Source organism: Pleurodeles waltl, chromosome 10 (genome assembly GCF_031143425.1).
Source record: "Pleurodeles waltl isolate 20211129_DDA chromosome 10, aPleWal1.hap1.20221129, whole genome shotgun sequence".
NCBI lineage: Eukaryota > Metazoa > Chordata > Amphibia > Caudata > Salamandridae > Pleurodeles > Pleurodeles waltl.
In genome coordinates this window covers 402205360-402223554 of record NC_090449.1, presented here as the reverse complement: position 1 = coordinate 402223554, position 18195 = coordinate 402205360, and the positions used below count along the sequence as shown (strand labels likewise).

The window sequence follows — 18195 nt, the reverse complement described above, 5'->3', positions numbered from 1 at the left end:
CAGAGTCCAGTGCTGGTACCAGATCACACATGTACAAATTAACGAGAGCTAAGGCTAGTACAAACCCTTGTTTGACACCTTGTTCAATTTTTATTTTACTTGAGATTGAAGTCTTATTTCAAAGTTTTACTGTGGTCCACGTGTCAGAGTACAACAATTGAATGCCACGTCAAAGACGTGCTGGCATTTGCCAGGCTGAGAGTTGGAACCAAAGCACCTGGCGATTTATATGGTCAAAAGCCTTGCTGTAGTCTATGAGAGAGAAGTAGAGAAGCTTGCTTTTCCTTATTTGCTTTGCAATAAGCATCATGATGGCCACTAGGTCACCAGAGGTACCCTAGAAAGGTCTAAAGCCAGTTTGGCTGAAGTGTAGGTATCATGTTCCTCGAATTTGCCCATGCATAAAAATCTTCCAGACAGATCGAGGCAAGATATTTGGCCTCAACGACCAAAAGGGCAATGGGGCAGTAGCTGTCGGGGGCCGCCACTGGGCCCTTCTTATAGATGGGATGTAGAACCAAATAAGGCCAGGGTGACGGGATGGATTTGGTGTCTATACAGGTTCTAAACAGCTTTTCCACTGATGTGGACCAAAACTCTGCGTACGGTTTGTAAACTGATGCAGGAATATCATTGGGACCAGGGGCTCCGTCCGCTCTACTTTTATTGATCAATTTAGCAATTCTCGCAGTCGTGAACGTTAGCGCATCTTAAAAGGTTTAGACTTTTGTCTCCTCTGAGCTTCTGCACTCAAGAGTTTTTCCTGCTATAGCTAAATTGTGAATTATGGCATTTTGCTGAGTCACTATACAGTTAACTGATGTGTGTGATTTAATCTTCAGGGTTAACGTTTTTCTGGTTTGCATTAGCAATTTCAGACCCCTGAACAGGTGGCTGATAATGATACAAAACTCTTTTGGGTTTTTATTACAACAGGCCAGGAAAAGTGCAGTCTGATGCGTTTCCTTGTACTTTTGTTTTCCTTGCCAGATTTGTTTTTCATGAGAGCTGTGTAGAACGTTTATATCCATCAGCAGGACGTCAGTTACGATGACAGAAAATGACTGTCCATTGTTTATTGTGTAACATAATACCTACACATCAATTAGTGTACTTAGAATGCCTCATAGTTCTCTGCTCTACTTGAGCCATCTCTAATCTTCTTTCCTTTAGCTAATTTCCAGTTTCTTATACATAATTTATATTCTCCTCTATACCCGCCTTCCTTCGTCTATCACCCTTTCACTTACTTTCTTTTTCTCAACCACTCCGTCCCCACCTTTTACACCATCTGCCTGTCATTCCCTCTTTCAGCCCATATTCCTTCTCACACTCGGTTTTATCCTTTGTCCTCCTATCACTTTGTTTGTCTCGGTCCTTGCCCACTGTAATGATGGCACCTCTCCCACACTTTTACTCCCTTTGCGGTGGGAGTATACGTTTAGTAAGATAGTAAAAGCTAGTTAAAAGGACTGCAATTTGGACCCCGTCTGACCAAGTTTTTTCATCTTCCAACACTCTTTCACTCCTTATGTGTTATGCATCAAGTGGGGTGGAGTACATCCTGAACACAACTCTCGCCTCTTCTGTGCTTTATCCGTTATCTTTTCTATTCCAGATGTTTCTTCTTTTAAATATAAGAAACTGAGATCCATTACGAGCTGTGGGGGGCCCATACCGAGGAAATCCAGGAGCATTTCTCCCATCTTAAAATTCTTATCAGGTAGTTATATTTTAACCTAACAGTCCAAACCACCTAACAACTTGACTGTATATAGCATAACATACAGTTTCTAAACATTGTAAACATTAGATGTTACTATTGCCTAATTTATGCTGCTCAATTTAATGAGCTAGGAAGCATAGTCAGCTTTGGCTGGATTCAAATTCATTATCTGAATATCACTATATCAGCGGGCCTAATAACCCTAGCCTCAACAAGAATAGTGACAAGATCAGAGAAATAAAAACCAAATGTCGCTGGTTATTGGAAGGTCAGGTAGATCTCTACAATGTAATTGGAGGTGCTAAACAGCTTTTTATAATTAATGTTTATATACAACCGGGGAACATGTAGGACTATAATATCCAGACGGGTCTGTTTGAGGAAGATCTGGAACTACTATTTATTGGCAAAGCAGGATATTTGACTAATGCTGGGAGATTTTAATCATAAACTTGACCCTAACAGTAGTGATAATTTGTATAAGGATCTATTGGTAGCTGCACAAATCCGTAACAGCATCTTTCCCAATGCAGAATGTTCTGCCCGTGATTTGTCCTTAGTAAGAACCATAGGATCTCTAGGTATGTTCTGTCTAAATGGGCGTATGAAGATGGATCGCCCGGCAAAACAGCCTTTTCGAATAGGCAATCAGGTATGCCCTATTGATTATGTGTTTGTAAATACCTGGTCCTTTGGAGAAGTACTAGACTTTGAAGTTGAGCATACAGAGGGCAATGATCATTGGCCACTCCGTTTAACCATACGATCAGCCGATAAAACTCAAAAAGAAAGAGAAAAGGCATTGATAGCGCTAGTTGAGTATCCCCATAGGATAACGACTCTACTTACAGAGAGTAGTCTAGAAGCACTTAAGAATCTGATAGTAAACTATCCAAACCTTAGTATGGAAGATGATCCAAAAGAAATATTCAAGGGCTATAATAGGGGCATTGCATTAATGGTTAACTGCTTAAAAACCAAATTAAAAATACAGCAAAAGGGAAAGATTAAGGGAGAACCATATACGATGAATAATAGCAAAATATGGTTTAATTGGGAATGTAGGCGTAAAAAACAAAAGAAGCGAAGATTAGAAAGGGAATATAAGATAAGACCCTCCGTTGATACAAAAGAGAAGCTCCAGCAAACAAAACAATGTTATAAAACATTGATAAGACAGAGGAAACGAGAATATGTTAATAAAAACTGGGATACAATGATTGAGGTGATAAGAACACAGAATATTAGGGGCTTCTGGAAGCTGATAAGGGAGGGGAAAAAGGTAGGAACTTTGCAGTGTTTGGTTGGAGAAGAGAACTGGTATAAATATTTGTCTTCCATTTATAAAGGTACCGATGATGAGGAAGGTTATGGTGTTCCTAGGAATCTTGGTGAGAATACGAGATTAGCTTTTGCCCCACAAAAAATAAAAGAAGCTATTGCAGCATTGAAATTAACTAAAGCGGCAGGTCCAGACAAACTCCCAGCAATAATATAATAAAGAATATCGATTGGTGGACTAAATTCTTTCATGCTACGTTTTGTAAAATCCTTGATTACGGCCATTTTCCAGAGAGTTGTAAGGGTGCCATGATAAGACCGATTCACAAAAAGGAGGACCCAACCCAACCAAAAAAACTACTGGCTGAAAAGCCTATTAGACGTAGGTGAAAAGGTATTTACGAAGCTAGTGCTGGGGTTAATCAAAGAATGGGCAGACGATAATGATTTGATACCAGTAGAACAAGGTGGTTTTAAAGAAGGGCAGCCGACAATTGACCATTGCTTTAGTTGGTGGGCATTAGCAAAAAAAAAAAATCAGTTGAAATGCGAGAAAGCCTATTTTGTTGATTTTCGTGCTGCATTCGATTTGGTAGATGGGAAATTACTATGGGATATGCTAAAACAGTTAGGGATTGATTTGGATTTATTATTTCCCCTTCAGGGTGTGCATCTACAAAATTGGGCCCAAGTAATTTTAGACAAGAGTGGCTCTCTTTCAAAAAGGATCCGCATAAAGAATGGTCTTCACCAAGGTTGCGTGTTGGCCCCAATATTATTCACATTATTTCTGTCAGACCTGCCAGGGTTGTTGCGGGAGGTTAAAGGCCCCTAAGCCCAAAAATGAATGGTGTGCATGTTTCCTGCTTATTATATGCAGATGATCCAGTGCTAATGGGTATGATGGAGTTAGGGCTACAAAGGAAATTGGAGGTGTTTTACTCCTACCATCAAAGGAAAATAATGGTAGTAAATATGGAGAAAACAAAAATAATGTCTATAGGGAAAGAGAAAAGTGCATTCACTTACCTTCTAGGAGGAGAAAAAATAGAGAAGGTAAACAAATATAAATATCTAGGCATGTGGTTTGACTCACATTTGAGATGGAAAGCTCACACTGAAGCCCTAAAAAAAATAAAGCTTTATCATCAGTTTGGGGGTTGAAACAATTCAGTAGTAAATATGGGGGTCCTTTCCTCCAGCTGGTTATTTCTGCCTTTAATGCCATGGTACGTCTCCAGTTCCAATATGGGGTGGAAGTTTTAATATTTTCTGGGAAACTAAATTGGGAGACAGAAGAAAGCATTTGCGTAAAGCGTATGCTCTCACTGCCCCCCTCAAGTATGCTACAAGCTATAAGAGCAGAATGTCAAATGACAGCGTGGACTTACCAGGGACTACAAGACGCACTGAAGTTCTGGCTCAGTATAAGAGATGAAGGGATTTGTAAGATCGCAAGATTGTGCAACAAAGAAACAACAATAACTGAGTTACATTGGGCGTTACAAATGAGAGGACGGTTAGAAAAGATCTGTATCCTCTTAGGCTTACCCGGCAATCAGTGGTGTGGTGCACAAAGTCCTAAACTCAATCTACAAATAATGGTGAAGGAAAGAGCAAGAGAAATAGATCTAAAGTACTTCGAGAGTAAAATAGCAACTCAGGCTATGCTAGTAGGATGGAGAAATCCGGAAAACTTTCCCTAGATAGAGGATCTACCCAACCCAAGATTAAGAGACTCAGTACTACAGTTTCGAATTGGGTTGAACCCAGGCTATAGGGATCCCAAAGTAAAAGCATTTCTTAAGGATACCGAGGGCCTATGTACATGCGGCTTGCAGCAGAAATATACCATGCAGCACCTACTTTTGGATTGTCACTGGTTTTTAGAAGTGCGTAAGAAGTTTTTAAAACCAATTTTTAAGGAATATAATATTACTAACCAGGACCAAGCGCTTAGGTTACTTATTGACATGATATTTTTTAATGTAACCTGTTCACCGGGCCTATTTTTAAATGGCTGAAGAGGGGTTTTAACTGGACTTATAGGGTCCGGTACAAGGTAGGAAATAAAGAGGAATGAAGAGTTTTAAATACCATAATTGACTATTCTAAAATTACATTGGTTGATGGTACTTTAGAAAATTTTGCCACGTTATAACGAGGCGTGAAATAAAATGCAGAACACTTTATATTGGAAATTGCACTTTATGAGAGTATAAGGACCTGAGTCTAATCAGAACTGTAGGTGGGATAATTTGCTTGGAACGTTGCACTTAACTTGAACCTCGTTAAGAATTGTATACGGGATCATTTGGCTGACGTGATGTGTTCGGCAGAATTAGTTGGGAAATTAAATTGGTGTAAGGTTGGGATAATGTAATGAACAATGTAAGTAGAGCTGGTTAACAAGAATGAGAATGATTCAAGAACTTTGTGAATGTAGTATGTAATAGAATTTTTTAATGAATTTGTATATTTTATTGTTTTTATACTTTTAAGGCTTATGCCAAATAAAATCATTTTTTTTTATTGATTGATTGATTGAATATCACTACATTTAGCAGCAGTGTCCTGCAATTTCCTCCACCATCTTGCAAACCTAGTGTAACAAATATTTCAAAAGACGCCTAATGACACCCCTAAGGGGACTTGTATTGGGTGCTAAGTTTCCAGAATGGTCATCCTTATAGGAAGCTGGCCTGGTGTGTGGTGAGCATCTATGGTTTTATCACCTTATACCAGGTCCAGGTATCCCCTATTAGTAAAGTGTAGGCAGTGTATAGATGCCAGGCTCTCTAGAGGTAGCTGTGGATGAGCAGCCAAGACTTATCTAGGAGACATGCAAAGCTTATGCAATACCACTGTAGTCATACAGCACTTACACACATGAGAGGACACAACTACTAAAATACTGTATAGGCAATACCTCTACTGGAGGTAAGTAAACCCACTATTAAATACACATTAGCAATCATTAATTGGCATAGAAAGCAACAGGCATTGGTAAAAGCAATAGCAAACAGGGAGGGCCCTAGGGGAGGGCCAAACTGTATACTAAAAAAGTGGAATATGAAGGGCAGTCACCCTCCCAAGGAAATGAAATCACTAGAGGGGAGCTGGAGGAACTAGGAACCCAAAGAGGTGAGTACCAGAGTGACCCCCAGCGACCAGGAGAGCAGAGGTAAGTACCTGTTTTTTCCTAAAAACCAACAGGAGGACTTTGGAAAAGGATTGTGTAAGACCCAGAAAAGTCTGGAAGAACCTAAAGGTGGACCCTGACAGACGTGACCTGCAAAGAAAGGGGACCAAGTCCAGTTCAACCTGGAGTGTCCGGTTGTGGCAGGAGCTACTACCCACCCTTCTGTGGATGCAGGACCAGGTCGACGGTGGATGAAGAAGGTCAGCAGTGCAGCACAGGAACAGAAGGAGTTTCAGAAGTGATGCAAGTAATGTCCCACGTCCGCGGTCGTGATGCAGTCAATAAGTGGTGCTGGAAAACCACCAACAAGTCTTTGCAAATGCAAGCGTTGGAGAAGAAGGTTTTGCAAGGCTGAAGAGGACCAGCAAGGTCCAGGGGACTTGAACCAAGGAGGGGAGTCCGGGGTGACTTTCAGCAGCTGGGAGCATCACAAGAAGAGGAAGCAGCCCTCATAGGCAACCCACTGGCAGCAGGCACAGGAGTTGCAGTGAGGCCCACTCAGCACACCTGAAAAGGAGTCCAACATCGCTGGAGCAGCAGGCAGGAGACTGTGCTTTGGAGGAAGGAGTGCTGGGGGCCAGGGCTACAAGGAGCTGAAGATCCCTAGTAGGAGGAACAAACAAGCCTCTGCAGCTGCAAGAGTCACTGTGCACAGGGGTACTGTTCTGCAAGGAAAGGCTAGGGCTTACCATCTCCAAAGCTGGACAGCTGGTAGAGAGGACCAAGGGGACCACTCCAGACCTCCACCTGTGATGCAGGATCCACGCAGTTCCGGAGGATAGAGGAGCCATGCAGCCGGTCGTCGTTGCAGTTGGTGCCTGCGGATGCAGGGGAGTGACTCCTTCACGCCAAGGGAGATTTCTATTTACTTCTTGTGCAGGCTGAAGACTCGTCACCCTCAGAGGATGGACAGCAAGGAAAATGTTGCAGTTCGTGAAAGGAGCAGGAGGAACCATGTTGCAGAGCGGAGTCGTCGCTGGAGTTGCAGATTGCCGGTTCCTGGAGAGTCCAGTGGCAGTCCCGGTGGCCAGACGATGAAGTAAACGATGTATAGGAGTCCTGCTGGAATTTTGCATGTCAGATCTGAGGACCCACCCAAGAGGGATACCATAAATAGCCCAGGAAGGGGGACTGGTCACCTAGCAGGGTGACTACCTATCAGGAGGGGGCTGTGACGTCAACAGCTTGAACTGGTGACTCAGATGCTCCCAGGGGCCTCTTCCCACCTTGGATTCAAGATGGCAGAATGAAGTGACCACCTGGAGGAGCTCTGAGCAGCACCCCTGGGGTGGTGATGGACAGTGGAGTGGTCACTCCCCTTTCCTTTGTCCAGTTTCGCACCAGAGCAGGGACCTGCAAAGCCTTGTAACACCTATTTCAAAGGGAGAGGGTGCTGCCTCCCTCTCCCACAGGAACTCCTTTGTTCTGCCTTCCCCTGCTTGAGCTGGTCAAGCAGAAACCTGTTAGAGGGGTGCTGCCTGAAGGAAAAAGACTGGTAGAAGCAATACTGGGGGTCCTCTAGGGAGCCCCCAGAGTGCATGGGATCATACAACCAATACTGGCAACAGTATTGGGGTATGATTCCGACATGTTTGATACCAAACATGCCCAGGTTTGGAGTTACCATTATGTAGCTGGACACAGTGACCTGTGTCCAGTACAAGGGTAAAATGGCTTATCCCCATTTACGAAGTCTAGTGCAATGGAGCTGGAGTTCCTAGGGGCTCCACTGCTCATGCAAGGGTGCCCTTACACACAGGTACCTGCACCCTGCCCTCTGGGCTAGGAGGGCCTACCACAGGTGTGACTTATGGTAACCTGGTGCAATAACCTGTAGTGAAAAAGTGCCTTTTCATGCAGGCCTGCAGACACATTTTGCATTGGCTTCCATGGGTGGCAAAATACATGCTACAGCCCATGGGTAACCCCTGGTGCCACAATTGCCTGGCTACCTAAGTAGCCTATACTAGGGACTTATATGGGGGCACCAGTATGCCAATTGTGGGGTGTGCTAAGTCCTATGCAACCAAATTTAGAGGGAGCGAGCACAATCACTGGGGTCCTGGGTTAGTAGGATTCAAGCGAACACAGTCAAAACACACTCACAGCAGGTAAAAAGTGGGGTTAACCATGCCAAAAAAAGATTACTTTGCTGCAATACTCTTATGCTGAGAAAATAAAGATGTCCCCTTTATATCCATTGATTTGGACAATAGAATGAGTCATTTTGTACAGCAGAAAAATTTAAGAGGTTTGCCTAAAACAAGAGGATAACTTTAATTGAGTTCATCCTTAGCGTCACAAGCATCCTAGAGGTGGACGAGCCAGCAAATGATTAGGGAGAGCCAAGCCAATGGTATGGCTGGACTTTAAGAGGCAAAACACAAGCCAAATCATCAATATATTGGGCAAAGACATTGTGCAACAAACATCTAGCAAAAATATGATAAAGTTTCTTCAAAATTCAAGAGTGCATTCCTTTTCAACACAGGAGTCTTTGACTTTAGTATTTTAGAATGATTGATTGATTAACTGGGCACTAGTGGAAGTGATAGTTTCTAAACATGAATTTGGAAACATTCATGCCCACAAACCGATTGCCTGGCTGACGATTCCAATAGTTAACCAAGAGGCATATCAGTTGTCTTGTGTCCCCTATACATGGCTGTAGGAAGCTGGCTATCTATGTGTGCACCAAATGTAGGGTTACACTTTGTAGATAGTACAGGCGACTTCTATGGGCTTATCGGTTTAAAAGTGACAATCCCAAAAGCTCTCTTTTGTGATACTGTGTGCAAGTAGGTAGGCTTATCAGAGGGTAGTGCTAAGCACTTGTTGAACTCACAGAGGCAATAAATGAGACACACACTCAAGACAAATTGTTAGAAAAATAGTTAAGTTTGTTTATATTATGTTTCAATACCAGAATACTGTTACAAGAATAAATACTAATGCACTTTTGAAGAACAAAGCCAATATATTTCGTATGTCTCTAATGTGGTCATGCAATCCTATGGAGAAAAACATATATGGCATGTGGGTATTCAGCTGCAACTTACAGGACCACATTTCTGAAGTTAAGGTAAGTATGTGGCAAGGTCTAAGGCAGCACCAACAGTTCACCTCAGGAGGCACAGGGGCATCTGGGTGCAGAGGTGCTTTTTGGCATAGGATGCCCCGTTGGTTTAAATGGAAAACAGTCCTGGGAAAAACAGGCTGCACATAGGGAGACTGGGTGGCCAGTCTGGCTGAACCAACAATGCTCAGGGATATAGGGACACCTATGGTCCCCCCTCTCCTCAGGTCAGGGCTTTGGGTTTTCGTCATCAGAGGCAGTTGGGGTAAAAGGAGTTGCACAAAGAGGCTGCAGGAAGTCCACTGTTGGCAAACCCAAAGGTGGGCTTCGGTTCTAGAGGGGCTGGGGACCACCCTGGCACCACTAGCCCACTTCAACTAAGGCTAGAGGGCCTGGATGCAGTGGTACTGCCCGGTGTTGGGTTTTGGCAGTCTGGAGTCCTTGTGAGTCTTCTTTGATGCCTACAGGGAAGCAGCTCCGCTACTCCACGGGAGATCATGTTTATTTCTCGAAGTGCTGGCAGTCCTCCCAGAGTTTTGGAGGCAGAACAACTGCAGGAGTTGTCGTCTTTGGCGCAATTGTCGAGGACAGCAGGCAGGCCAGTGGTGTTGGGGCGAAATCAGTTGCTGCTGCTCAGTTCTTGCTTTTTGAGGCTCTTCGGGTCCTTATATTTTAGTCCAGCAAATCTATTGTTCTGGTGTTAGGGGGCCACCTAAATACTCCATTTAGTGGTGTTTAGGGGCGTGGGGAGTAATAGTAATAGGCTACTTGCCCTTGGGGTGCCTACACCCCCTATAAGAGAGTGGGCATAGCCCTATCCCAGAAGACCTAGTTTCCAACCAAAAACAAGACAGTGGAACCCTTCCTCGGGTGTCCACTTCAGGCCGCCCACAATAGGGGTTTAGCAGACCCAAAGTTGTTACACCCCCACTGACTAATTTTCCTGCCTGTCCTGGTGCCAAATGGGCCTCAGGGCAGGGGGCAGGATGGGCATAAAAAAGGCAGCAGAGCCTTCGAAGCCCCTGGCCTTGGTATGCAGATCTGCTAGCCATCCTTCTGGAGTAGGTGACAACACCCCTCTCCAGAGCAAGCTTTGTTTCTGAACTCTCACAGCCGGGGCTCTCACCTCAAGTGGGTTACAAACTTGTCTGTGATGGCAGGCTGGTTGATACCAGTCAGCCAACACACTCAGGGAGCAGTGGAGTTCAGGGGGTACCTTTAAGGTGCCCTTTGTGTGCACGTCATAACAAATCAGAGGCTGGCATCACCATGAATTTATTAAGATGAGGTTTTGATACCAAACACCATAGGGTTCAGTGAAGCCTTTATGTGACATGGTCACTTTCGATGAGAAGTGTCCAGCACATACCATAGGATGGCTTCCTTGTTCACCTGCAATGCTCAGCAATGGGGCTGGGCATCACAGGGCCATATCTGCTCACGTAGATAGGATCACACATCAAATATAATGCACTCTGCCTTAGGGCTCCAAGGCCTTCTGTGTGGTGACCTACATATATTTAGATGGAGTGCTGAGACACAGCACAGGAAGGGTGTGCCAATCTGTTTTTTTGCCTGGCTTGCACCAGGACACGCAGAATGCAATGGCAGCTGTGTGCAACTCGTTTTTAGAGGGGTCCCAAAGGGTGGCACAATATGTGCTGCAGCCCTCAGGAACCCTCTTCTCTACCCATGCCCTAGGTACCAGGGGTACCACTTACTAGGGCCTTACACAGGTAGAGGAGGGTGCCAATTGTACACATCATTACCTGTTTTTAGAGAAAAGATCACTGGCACTGGAGACCTGTTTAGCAGGGACCCTAGTGCACCTCAGTTGAAAATCTTCGGTGCCAGTGAGCAAAAAGTGGAGGGACCATATCAAAAAGGGTGCTTTCCTACAGTGGCCCAGTGTGTTATTATACATGGAACAACATTATAATCAAACCATATGCAAGGGAGGTTTTTGTACAGTGCACACCCAGAACTGATCTATTTCAAGGTGATTTAGCATGGTGAAGGAAAAAGGGGCACTGTGAAAGAATACGTTTCCTGGTTTCCCACTGTGCAAATCAGCCACTGTATGTTATCACTTTCCTATCCCATTTGACATCAAAGCCTAAGGCTTTGAGTTCAATTGTTTGAGATGCTAAATCGGTATGTTGATTATATAAATACACATTACATGTTAAATGAAGTTTTCTCAAGAAGCCTTGCTGAGAAAAATCCAAAGCTAAAGGAAGGCTGGATATTCTCTTTTAATGTTGGTATCACTGGCCTCCCCCAACTTAACAAAGAGACCAATTTCAATAGAGGATCAAGTCATCAGTGAGAGAAATTACACCAATTAGCAAGACAAAGATTGGTGTTCAGGGTTACAGTAGTTCAAGTCAACACACGTGGAGTGCAGAGCGGACTGAAGACAAACTCATGAGTAGCTCCACTGCTTGGGCTTTTCTTTCATTTCTAATTATGCCCTTGAGGTGGGGAGGCGGTATAGATCATCAAGACCCGCTACAGAATTGTGAGAGTGCTCTGGAGGGGGGACAATTCTACGACTTCACAAGAAACTGAAAACACGTTAGCATAGGGTGCACTTTCTAAGCACTCGCACTTGTCTTCAGTATCTGCCCAACTGTAAAATTATGTTGGCCCGGGGAGGAGATGAGGTTGCTTTGCCACTCATTTCCGGAATGAAGTGGCACAATGGAAACCAATGAAACGTTAAGGAAAGAAAGCCAAAAAACAACCTAATATTCTGGCTTGCAGAAGAACATACTTCTTTCCTTCTATGGCCTTCATGCATCTTAACAATGTTTTCCCAGATGAAGGACAAGAGCATTAGCTTATCCATAACCTGACTTTGAATCATTTTGGAAATTTAAACTTGCAGTGCTAACAACAAAAGGCTAGCTGCATGTGCTATTGGCAAGCAGAGACTAACATAACTGTCTCGAGGTAAAAAAAAAAAAAAATCTACTGTATCATAACCTGGAAAACTATACAGAAAATGCACACCACCCCTTTATAAAAAGAAGGTTCAAGTAGGTGGAACAGATCAAACGCCTGATTAAATCATTTAATGACCTGTGGAATCCTACGCCTCATTATATTTCTCCATTAGACTTACAGTTCTCTGTATGACTTTGCAAAGCTATACAGACTGCTGTTAACTTTTTACAGGACTGCATTTTTTATCTAGTGACCCTGACAATCATGCACGTTCACTGGAGTGTGTGTGTGTGTGTGTGTGTTTTCTACAGGTGGGCTTGTGAATGGTGAGATGCATTTAGAACCTTAGAGTGGTCTCCTTTGTGTCAAGCTGGTAAGATCCACCTTGGACATCCCAGAATGCATGTACGTTCTTATTGCTCCCCTCCCTGAAAACTGTGTACCTTGAGGGCAGAGGAGGTGGAGAGGTTTTCAGTATATTCTCTTTGTACAGAGAATTATCCTGTTGTGAGTGTAACTCAAAGCCCTTCTCCCATTTCCAGTGCCATGGACATCTGCCAAGACAGTGAGTCTTGGCAGTAGTCTCATCTACAGTGAGTGAGTAGATGTAGACACAAATCATCTAGAACTAGTTTTACTGAGGACTGTGGGCTCAGACATCTGAGAGTCTGACCAGCAATAGGGACTGAATGCTTCTCCACAAAACGCGCAACTGAGATCTCAAATATGCCTTCTTGAAGACTTGCCATCAGATAAGAAGAGTTGATCAACACATTGAAATCAGTTTTATGGTAATGAGTTCTCTGAACTGAAAAGAACAGTCCGAATCCATGGGCCAATATGCTGCTTAATAGCAGCAACAATGCTCAGGTGAGTGAACGTATGGGTCAGTAACCTACCATTTTCAGGTTTGAAGGCAGGGTATGGCAGCCAAGTGCCTATCAAGAAGAGGGTATTTGACCACTTAAACATGGCTCAGTAGAATATGCATCGGGAAGAACATAAGAATATTTGTGTGTTGCTGTCAAAAGTAACATCATGCCTAAAACAATCTGTTTGAGATTATTGCCATCTCCTCTGAGTGAGGTTTGAATCGGCTGGAAATCCTTTGAAAATAAATCAAGGGCATGCAGACTGTACTTACATGAGTGAATCCATCATGCATGCATATTTTCTGTTATAAAGCACTTAAGCAAAAGAGGAAATTTTGGCTATGTCACTTGTTCATATAAAATGGTATACTATGTACAGAGGTAGTCAATTTGTTTCAATAGCAACATTCCACAAGTATTATGCAAAACAGTTGAATTCATTAACACGGTTACAAAGAAACAATTGGGGGTTGAACTTTAATTTGGACTGTGCTCCATCTGTCTTATAGTTGTATTAGTTTACTAAATGTCTATGAATGAAATTAAATGTTATGGTTTCATCAGATGAAAATTTTAAAGATTGCTACTTTTATTTTTATTAACCACTAATAAATTACTTGCTCACCCTACCAATCAGTGCTGGGTTTCCATTATCTGTACACAGAGAAGGCATGCACTCCAGAATAGAAAAGACAAAACTGAATCAGAGATACAATCTCTGATGGATTGCCTGTCCTCTCTTCAGGCTCTGAATTGATCTGTGGAAAGAGGGATAACTTGCATGCCAGCACCAGGCCACAGATTGTACCTGCCACAAGGGGTCCATCTGATCTAAAGGAAGACCTGTAAAAGGCCCAGCTGACTAGAAGATCCATAAGAAGAATGTCCAACACACACTGAGCGTACCCGGGAGCCATGGGAACCCAGCAGTACACCAGCAGGACAGGAGGAAAAAAACAGAGCATCATCTGGGTCACTGAGCTGCTGCATCATCTCCAGTCATGCTGAATGTTGAGCCTACATTTTCCACACTTGTGCCTGTGACAGTATTCCCCACAGAAAGACCAGACGATAATTTGCCTTCCCATATCTAGAGTAGGGTACTGTTCCAGTGGCTAAAGGTTGCCTGTTCCAGAATCACATGCACCATCTCCCTAGCCCTCATGCTTCCAAAAATATAATTGGCTACAGTTGCAGCTTATACATATCTGAAAAGACCAAGATCCAGACCTAGTTCGACTGGCTTGGCTAAGTGATGTCCATACATTTTTAACTACCACCTCTGCTACCAGAAAAATCAGAGAAGGCACCCTAAGACAAACCAATCGTGTAATGGCTCACTATTCCATTTGATACCTACAAAAATGAGTATTTCGAGCTGGGTCCTTAATATCTGAACTCTACTGACTTAAAACATTAGACGGTGTCCCTTACTGGAAACTATTAACTAGACATCAGCTTACAAGGACATGACAACCAGGAGCACCAGGGACTTTTAATGTATGGGTTCCCAGGTGTTCAGATGTTGCATGTTTGGGGATTGACACCTTTTACTGGAATGGTAGCCAAGGTTGGCAGATGACCATAGGTGCATCTACTCTCCACTAATCTGCACCCCCTTTAAGCCTTTGAGACATTTTGAGAGAGGCAGCCCCTGCTAAGAATTAGAGATCAAGGAGCTTCCAAAGAATTGATGTGAACCAAGGCCCATAGAATAACACTGGCCATAATGTTATCAGAAATCTGCAGCATCGTGCTAAGATGCTATATTAACATTTGGAGTTGTATCACAGTTCTAAAGGGTTCTAGCACTTCTTTTATGTTCATTTTATTTTTAACTGGACTATTTACTTACATGCTAAAATATTGTTCTGAAGGAAAACACAAGCAGGACATTCACATTACAGAGTGTTACCTTCTGTGTCATACTGAGCCCAAGGTTCTAACCCCCTCTATTTCTTGAGTAACCGTTGACTACTCAACCTTGCTACAGTGAGAGACGGTGATAAAAGGGATTAACTTGGTTAACCAAATTCAGTACTAAAGTACTGTGGTCAATCAATGGTAAAAGACAGTACCCATACAGAATACTTGGCCAATATCCTCCGGCAACACAAGGACCAAAAGAAAAGGCTTTACACCACAAACAATGTACGTCACCTTTTTTGTTGACATCAATAAAGTCTAAATTAATCTTATAGCTGTTTCAGAGGGTAGTCAGCCTCCGTAGTACGTTCTGCCCACTGATGGACAACTTCCCACCTGCAGTACTGTGCATAATGTCACTGTACAGTTGGAGTAGGTTGGAAATTAAAAATTAATAACACATAGGGAGGTGGCCCTTAGTATCATATTAAATTCCATTTCATGCCTTACCCTAATTAACCTTACGACCAAGATTCCCTTACAGAGGAATAAAAAACAAAGTTTCAGGGACTAGTTGCACAAAGAAAAAAAACTTATGATGGGTAGGAATGGAGAAGAGACAAGGAAGCAAACATTCATTGACTAAAAGCATGAGACTGGCAGTGTCCAGCAGGGAGAGGTGTTCGATCACAATGGTGGTTCTCTAAAACCACAGTTATATTCATGGCTGTCTTATAAGTCTACCAATACATCTGAAAACAGTTCCTACTGCATCCCATGTATGGAATTGAATAGATCACTACTGCATTCTGCTCACCCTCCTTGCATAGCATGGTAAGCAATTAACTATGGAGGAGCACAGGCAAGAACTAAATCCAGAACAATGTAAAGGCAATTATTTAGATATTGTACATAGTTATTTTTATTGACTTTAAATCAAGCACATGCTGCTCCTGCGAACCAGGAATCCAAAGATCTCCCACATTCTGTAAGAGGTTCATACCTGGTGGGTTTGATCTCTTGGGCACATTCTGACGTTCTTCTGGTGAGGCAAAGATGCTGGAGGACATCTTGTGTGTCCTGTTGGAAATGGGCACCTCTTGAGGGCTGACAAAGTTGTTACTTCCACCACCTCCACAAGACTGCATGCCACTGTGGAGAAAAGATATCTTATTAACAGAACAGGTGTGGTAACATTCAGCCGCAGTGTAAGCCACCTCTCATACAGTGCACACCAGTGTAAATAAAAGAGTCACGATTAATAATTTTGCATCCCACTCTACCCCTGAACTCCATTCAATAGTCAGATTTTGTAATTTGTTTCATGTTTATTTCTGGGTCTTGGTGGGGTCAGCACTCACTTTTGCAGCCCTAGAATTTGCTCTAAATTTGGAAACGCTGGGGAGCTGGCAGCAAGCAAAGATCTGCTTTGCACTTGTTGATAAATTAAAGGCTCTGCGCTGCAGGAACCTTGGTCATTTAGAAAGATGGGTGCCTGATAAACTTAAATCCAATATCTGAAAATCTAGAATTCTCCAAGAGCTTTGTAGACATTTGGGGAACCTTGTTTTGCTTTCTATGATTGTTAGCCTCTTTCTTGTGTGAAAAGCAGGTTCACACAACAATGTTTTGAATACCAGGATCTTACAGTGGTTACACCTTATATAAGGATCTACTAAGGTGCAGCTAGAGTGCTTGCTGTCAATAAATCCAATTTGGAATATGTCACCAGCCGCTGCAAAGAAGCCCACAAGTCAGCGTTTATGAGAGAGAATGATGCTTCAGTGCAGCAGAAGCATTTAGAGTCAGACAACTGAAAGTTGTGCAACCAAAGTAGTCAGCTTAACGGTTGAATGCTCTCATCAACAACTAACCATCACATTTATTTTTGCAAAATAAAAATTTGCCTTTAATACCCTCTGAAAGATTAAATAATAGTGTATGTTGCACAAAGACAAGTCGTGCTTTTTCTTGTGAAGTTCTGCTATGTGAAAGGTGTGCTCCATTACTTTGCCAAGAAACTAACCAGTTTTCCCAATCTTTCTGACAGGCTGTTTGGCATTGTTGACCATGATATGCATTCCAGAATGTACTGACTAAGTTTAACATATAAACCCTAATTTAAACTGCCTAGAAGCATGTTTTGCTGCTTAAGCTATGGAGTGTAAGGCATACTGTACTGATGCATCAGATGAGTGATTGCAACAGACTCCGTAAAATGAAGAAATGTAGCAGTCGGGTACAAAACTCAACAATTAGTTGACTGCAGTTTAATGTAGCCCTAACGCAAATCATCTAATGGGACAGAAAAGCCATGTAGAAGCTGTCCTACTGGCTGACCTGACTTTTTAATCAATCAGATTACACATAGATGCTCCAGGTGAAACATGTGTATCTTCATAAGTCTCCAGGTGTTAACTGTTCAGGCAACATTCAACAGTGAAACAAGCAGAAAAGGAGCGATCCATGCACTGACATGACATCACACAACCTCGCTCACACCACCCCACCTCACACATGGAGGCAAAAGAGGACACACATTAAGAAATTTCTCCTCTTTTCACAACACACCACTGAAACTCAAACTAAAGACAAAAAATGGAGTACATCAGTGGTTTACAATCAGATTAAACATTGGCCCTCCTGCACTGCAACGCATACAGTGGTAAGAGAGAAGTGCTAGAGCGGGACAGGGACGGGTTGTAGAGCACCAGACAAGCAGGCGAGGTGTTAAGCTAGATTGTGATAGCAACAGCCAAGCGGTCTAATGGGGAGTTGTAAGAAATGGGGTTTCTGGCTGGCTTGGGTACACACCTAAGCCAGGAAGAACCCAGCCCGCTAGTCAGGGTAAGTCAGATACACACCCTAAACTAACCTGTGTGCACACTGGTAGCTTGGCACAGAGCAGTCAGGCTTAACTTAAGAGGCAATGTGTAAAGTATTTCTGCAACACACTCACAACAACACAGAAGGACACCACCAAAAAGACTCCACACAAGATTAAAGACAATATGGTGATTCTTTATGTAGTAATCGTAAGAGCAAAACAACAAGAATTCAATAAATAATTTAGATTTAGGAATTATACTGTGGGATAGATTTGAATGGACCAGTATCATGTATGTGCCAGGAATACGAGACTGAGTAGTCTATGCAAGGGTTACCAAGTAGAGGTACCAAAACAAGTGACCCAGAGTCCTCGAGTGTCCGGGGCTAGTATCAG

General features: G+C 43.0%; 1 protein-coding gene across 1 annotated transcript in view; it reads right to left on the bottom strand.

Annotated features, from left to right (window-relative positions):
- Positions 1 to 18195, bottom strand: part of JPT2 (Jupiter microtubule associated homolog 2) — a 198927-nt gene that overhangs the window by 135886 nt on the left and 44846 nt on the right. The window contains exon 2 of the mRNA XM_069210636.1: positions 15976 to 16124. Within this exon, the coding sequence (XP_069066737.1) occupies positions 15976 to 16120 (145 nt within the window). The 5' untranslated portion in view covers positions 16121 to 16124. The remainder of the gene's footprint in view (positions 1 to 15975; positions 16125 to 18195) is intronic.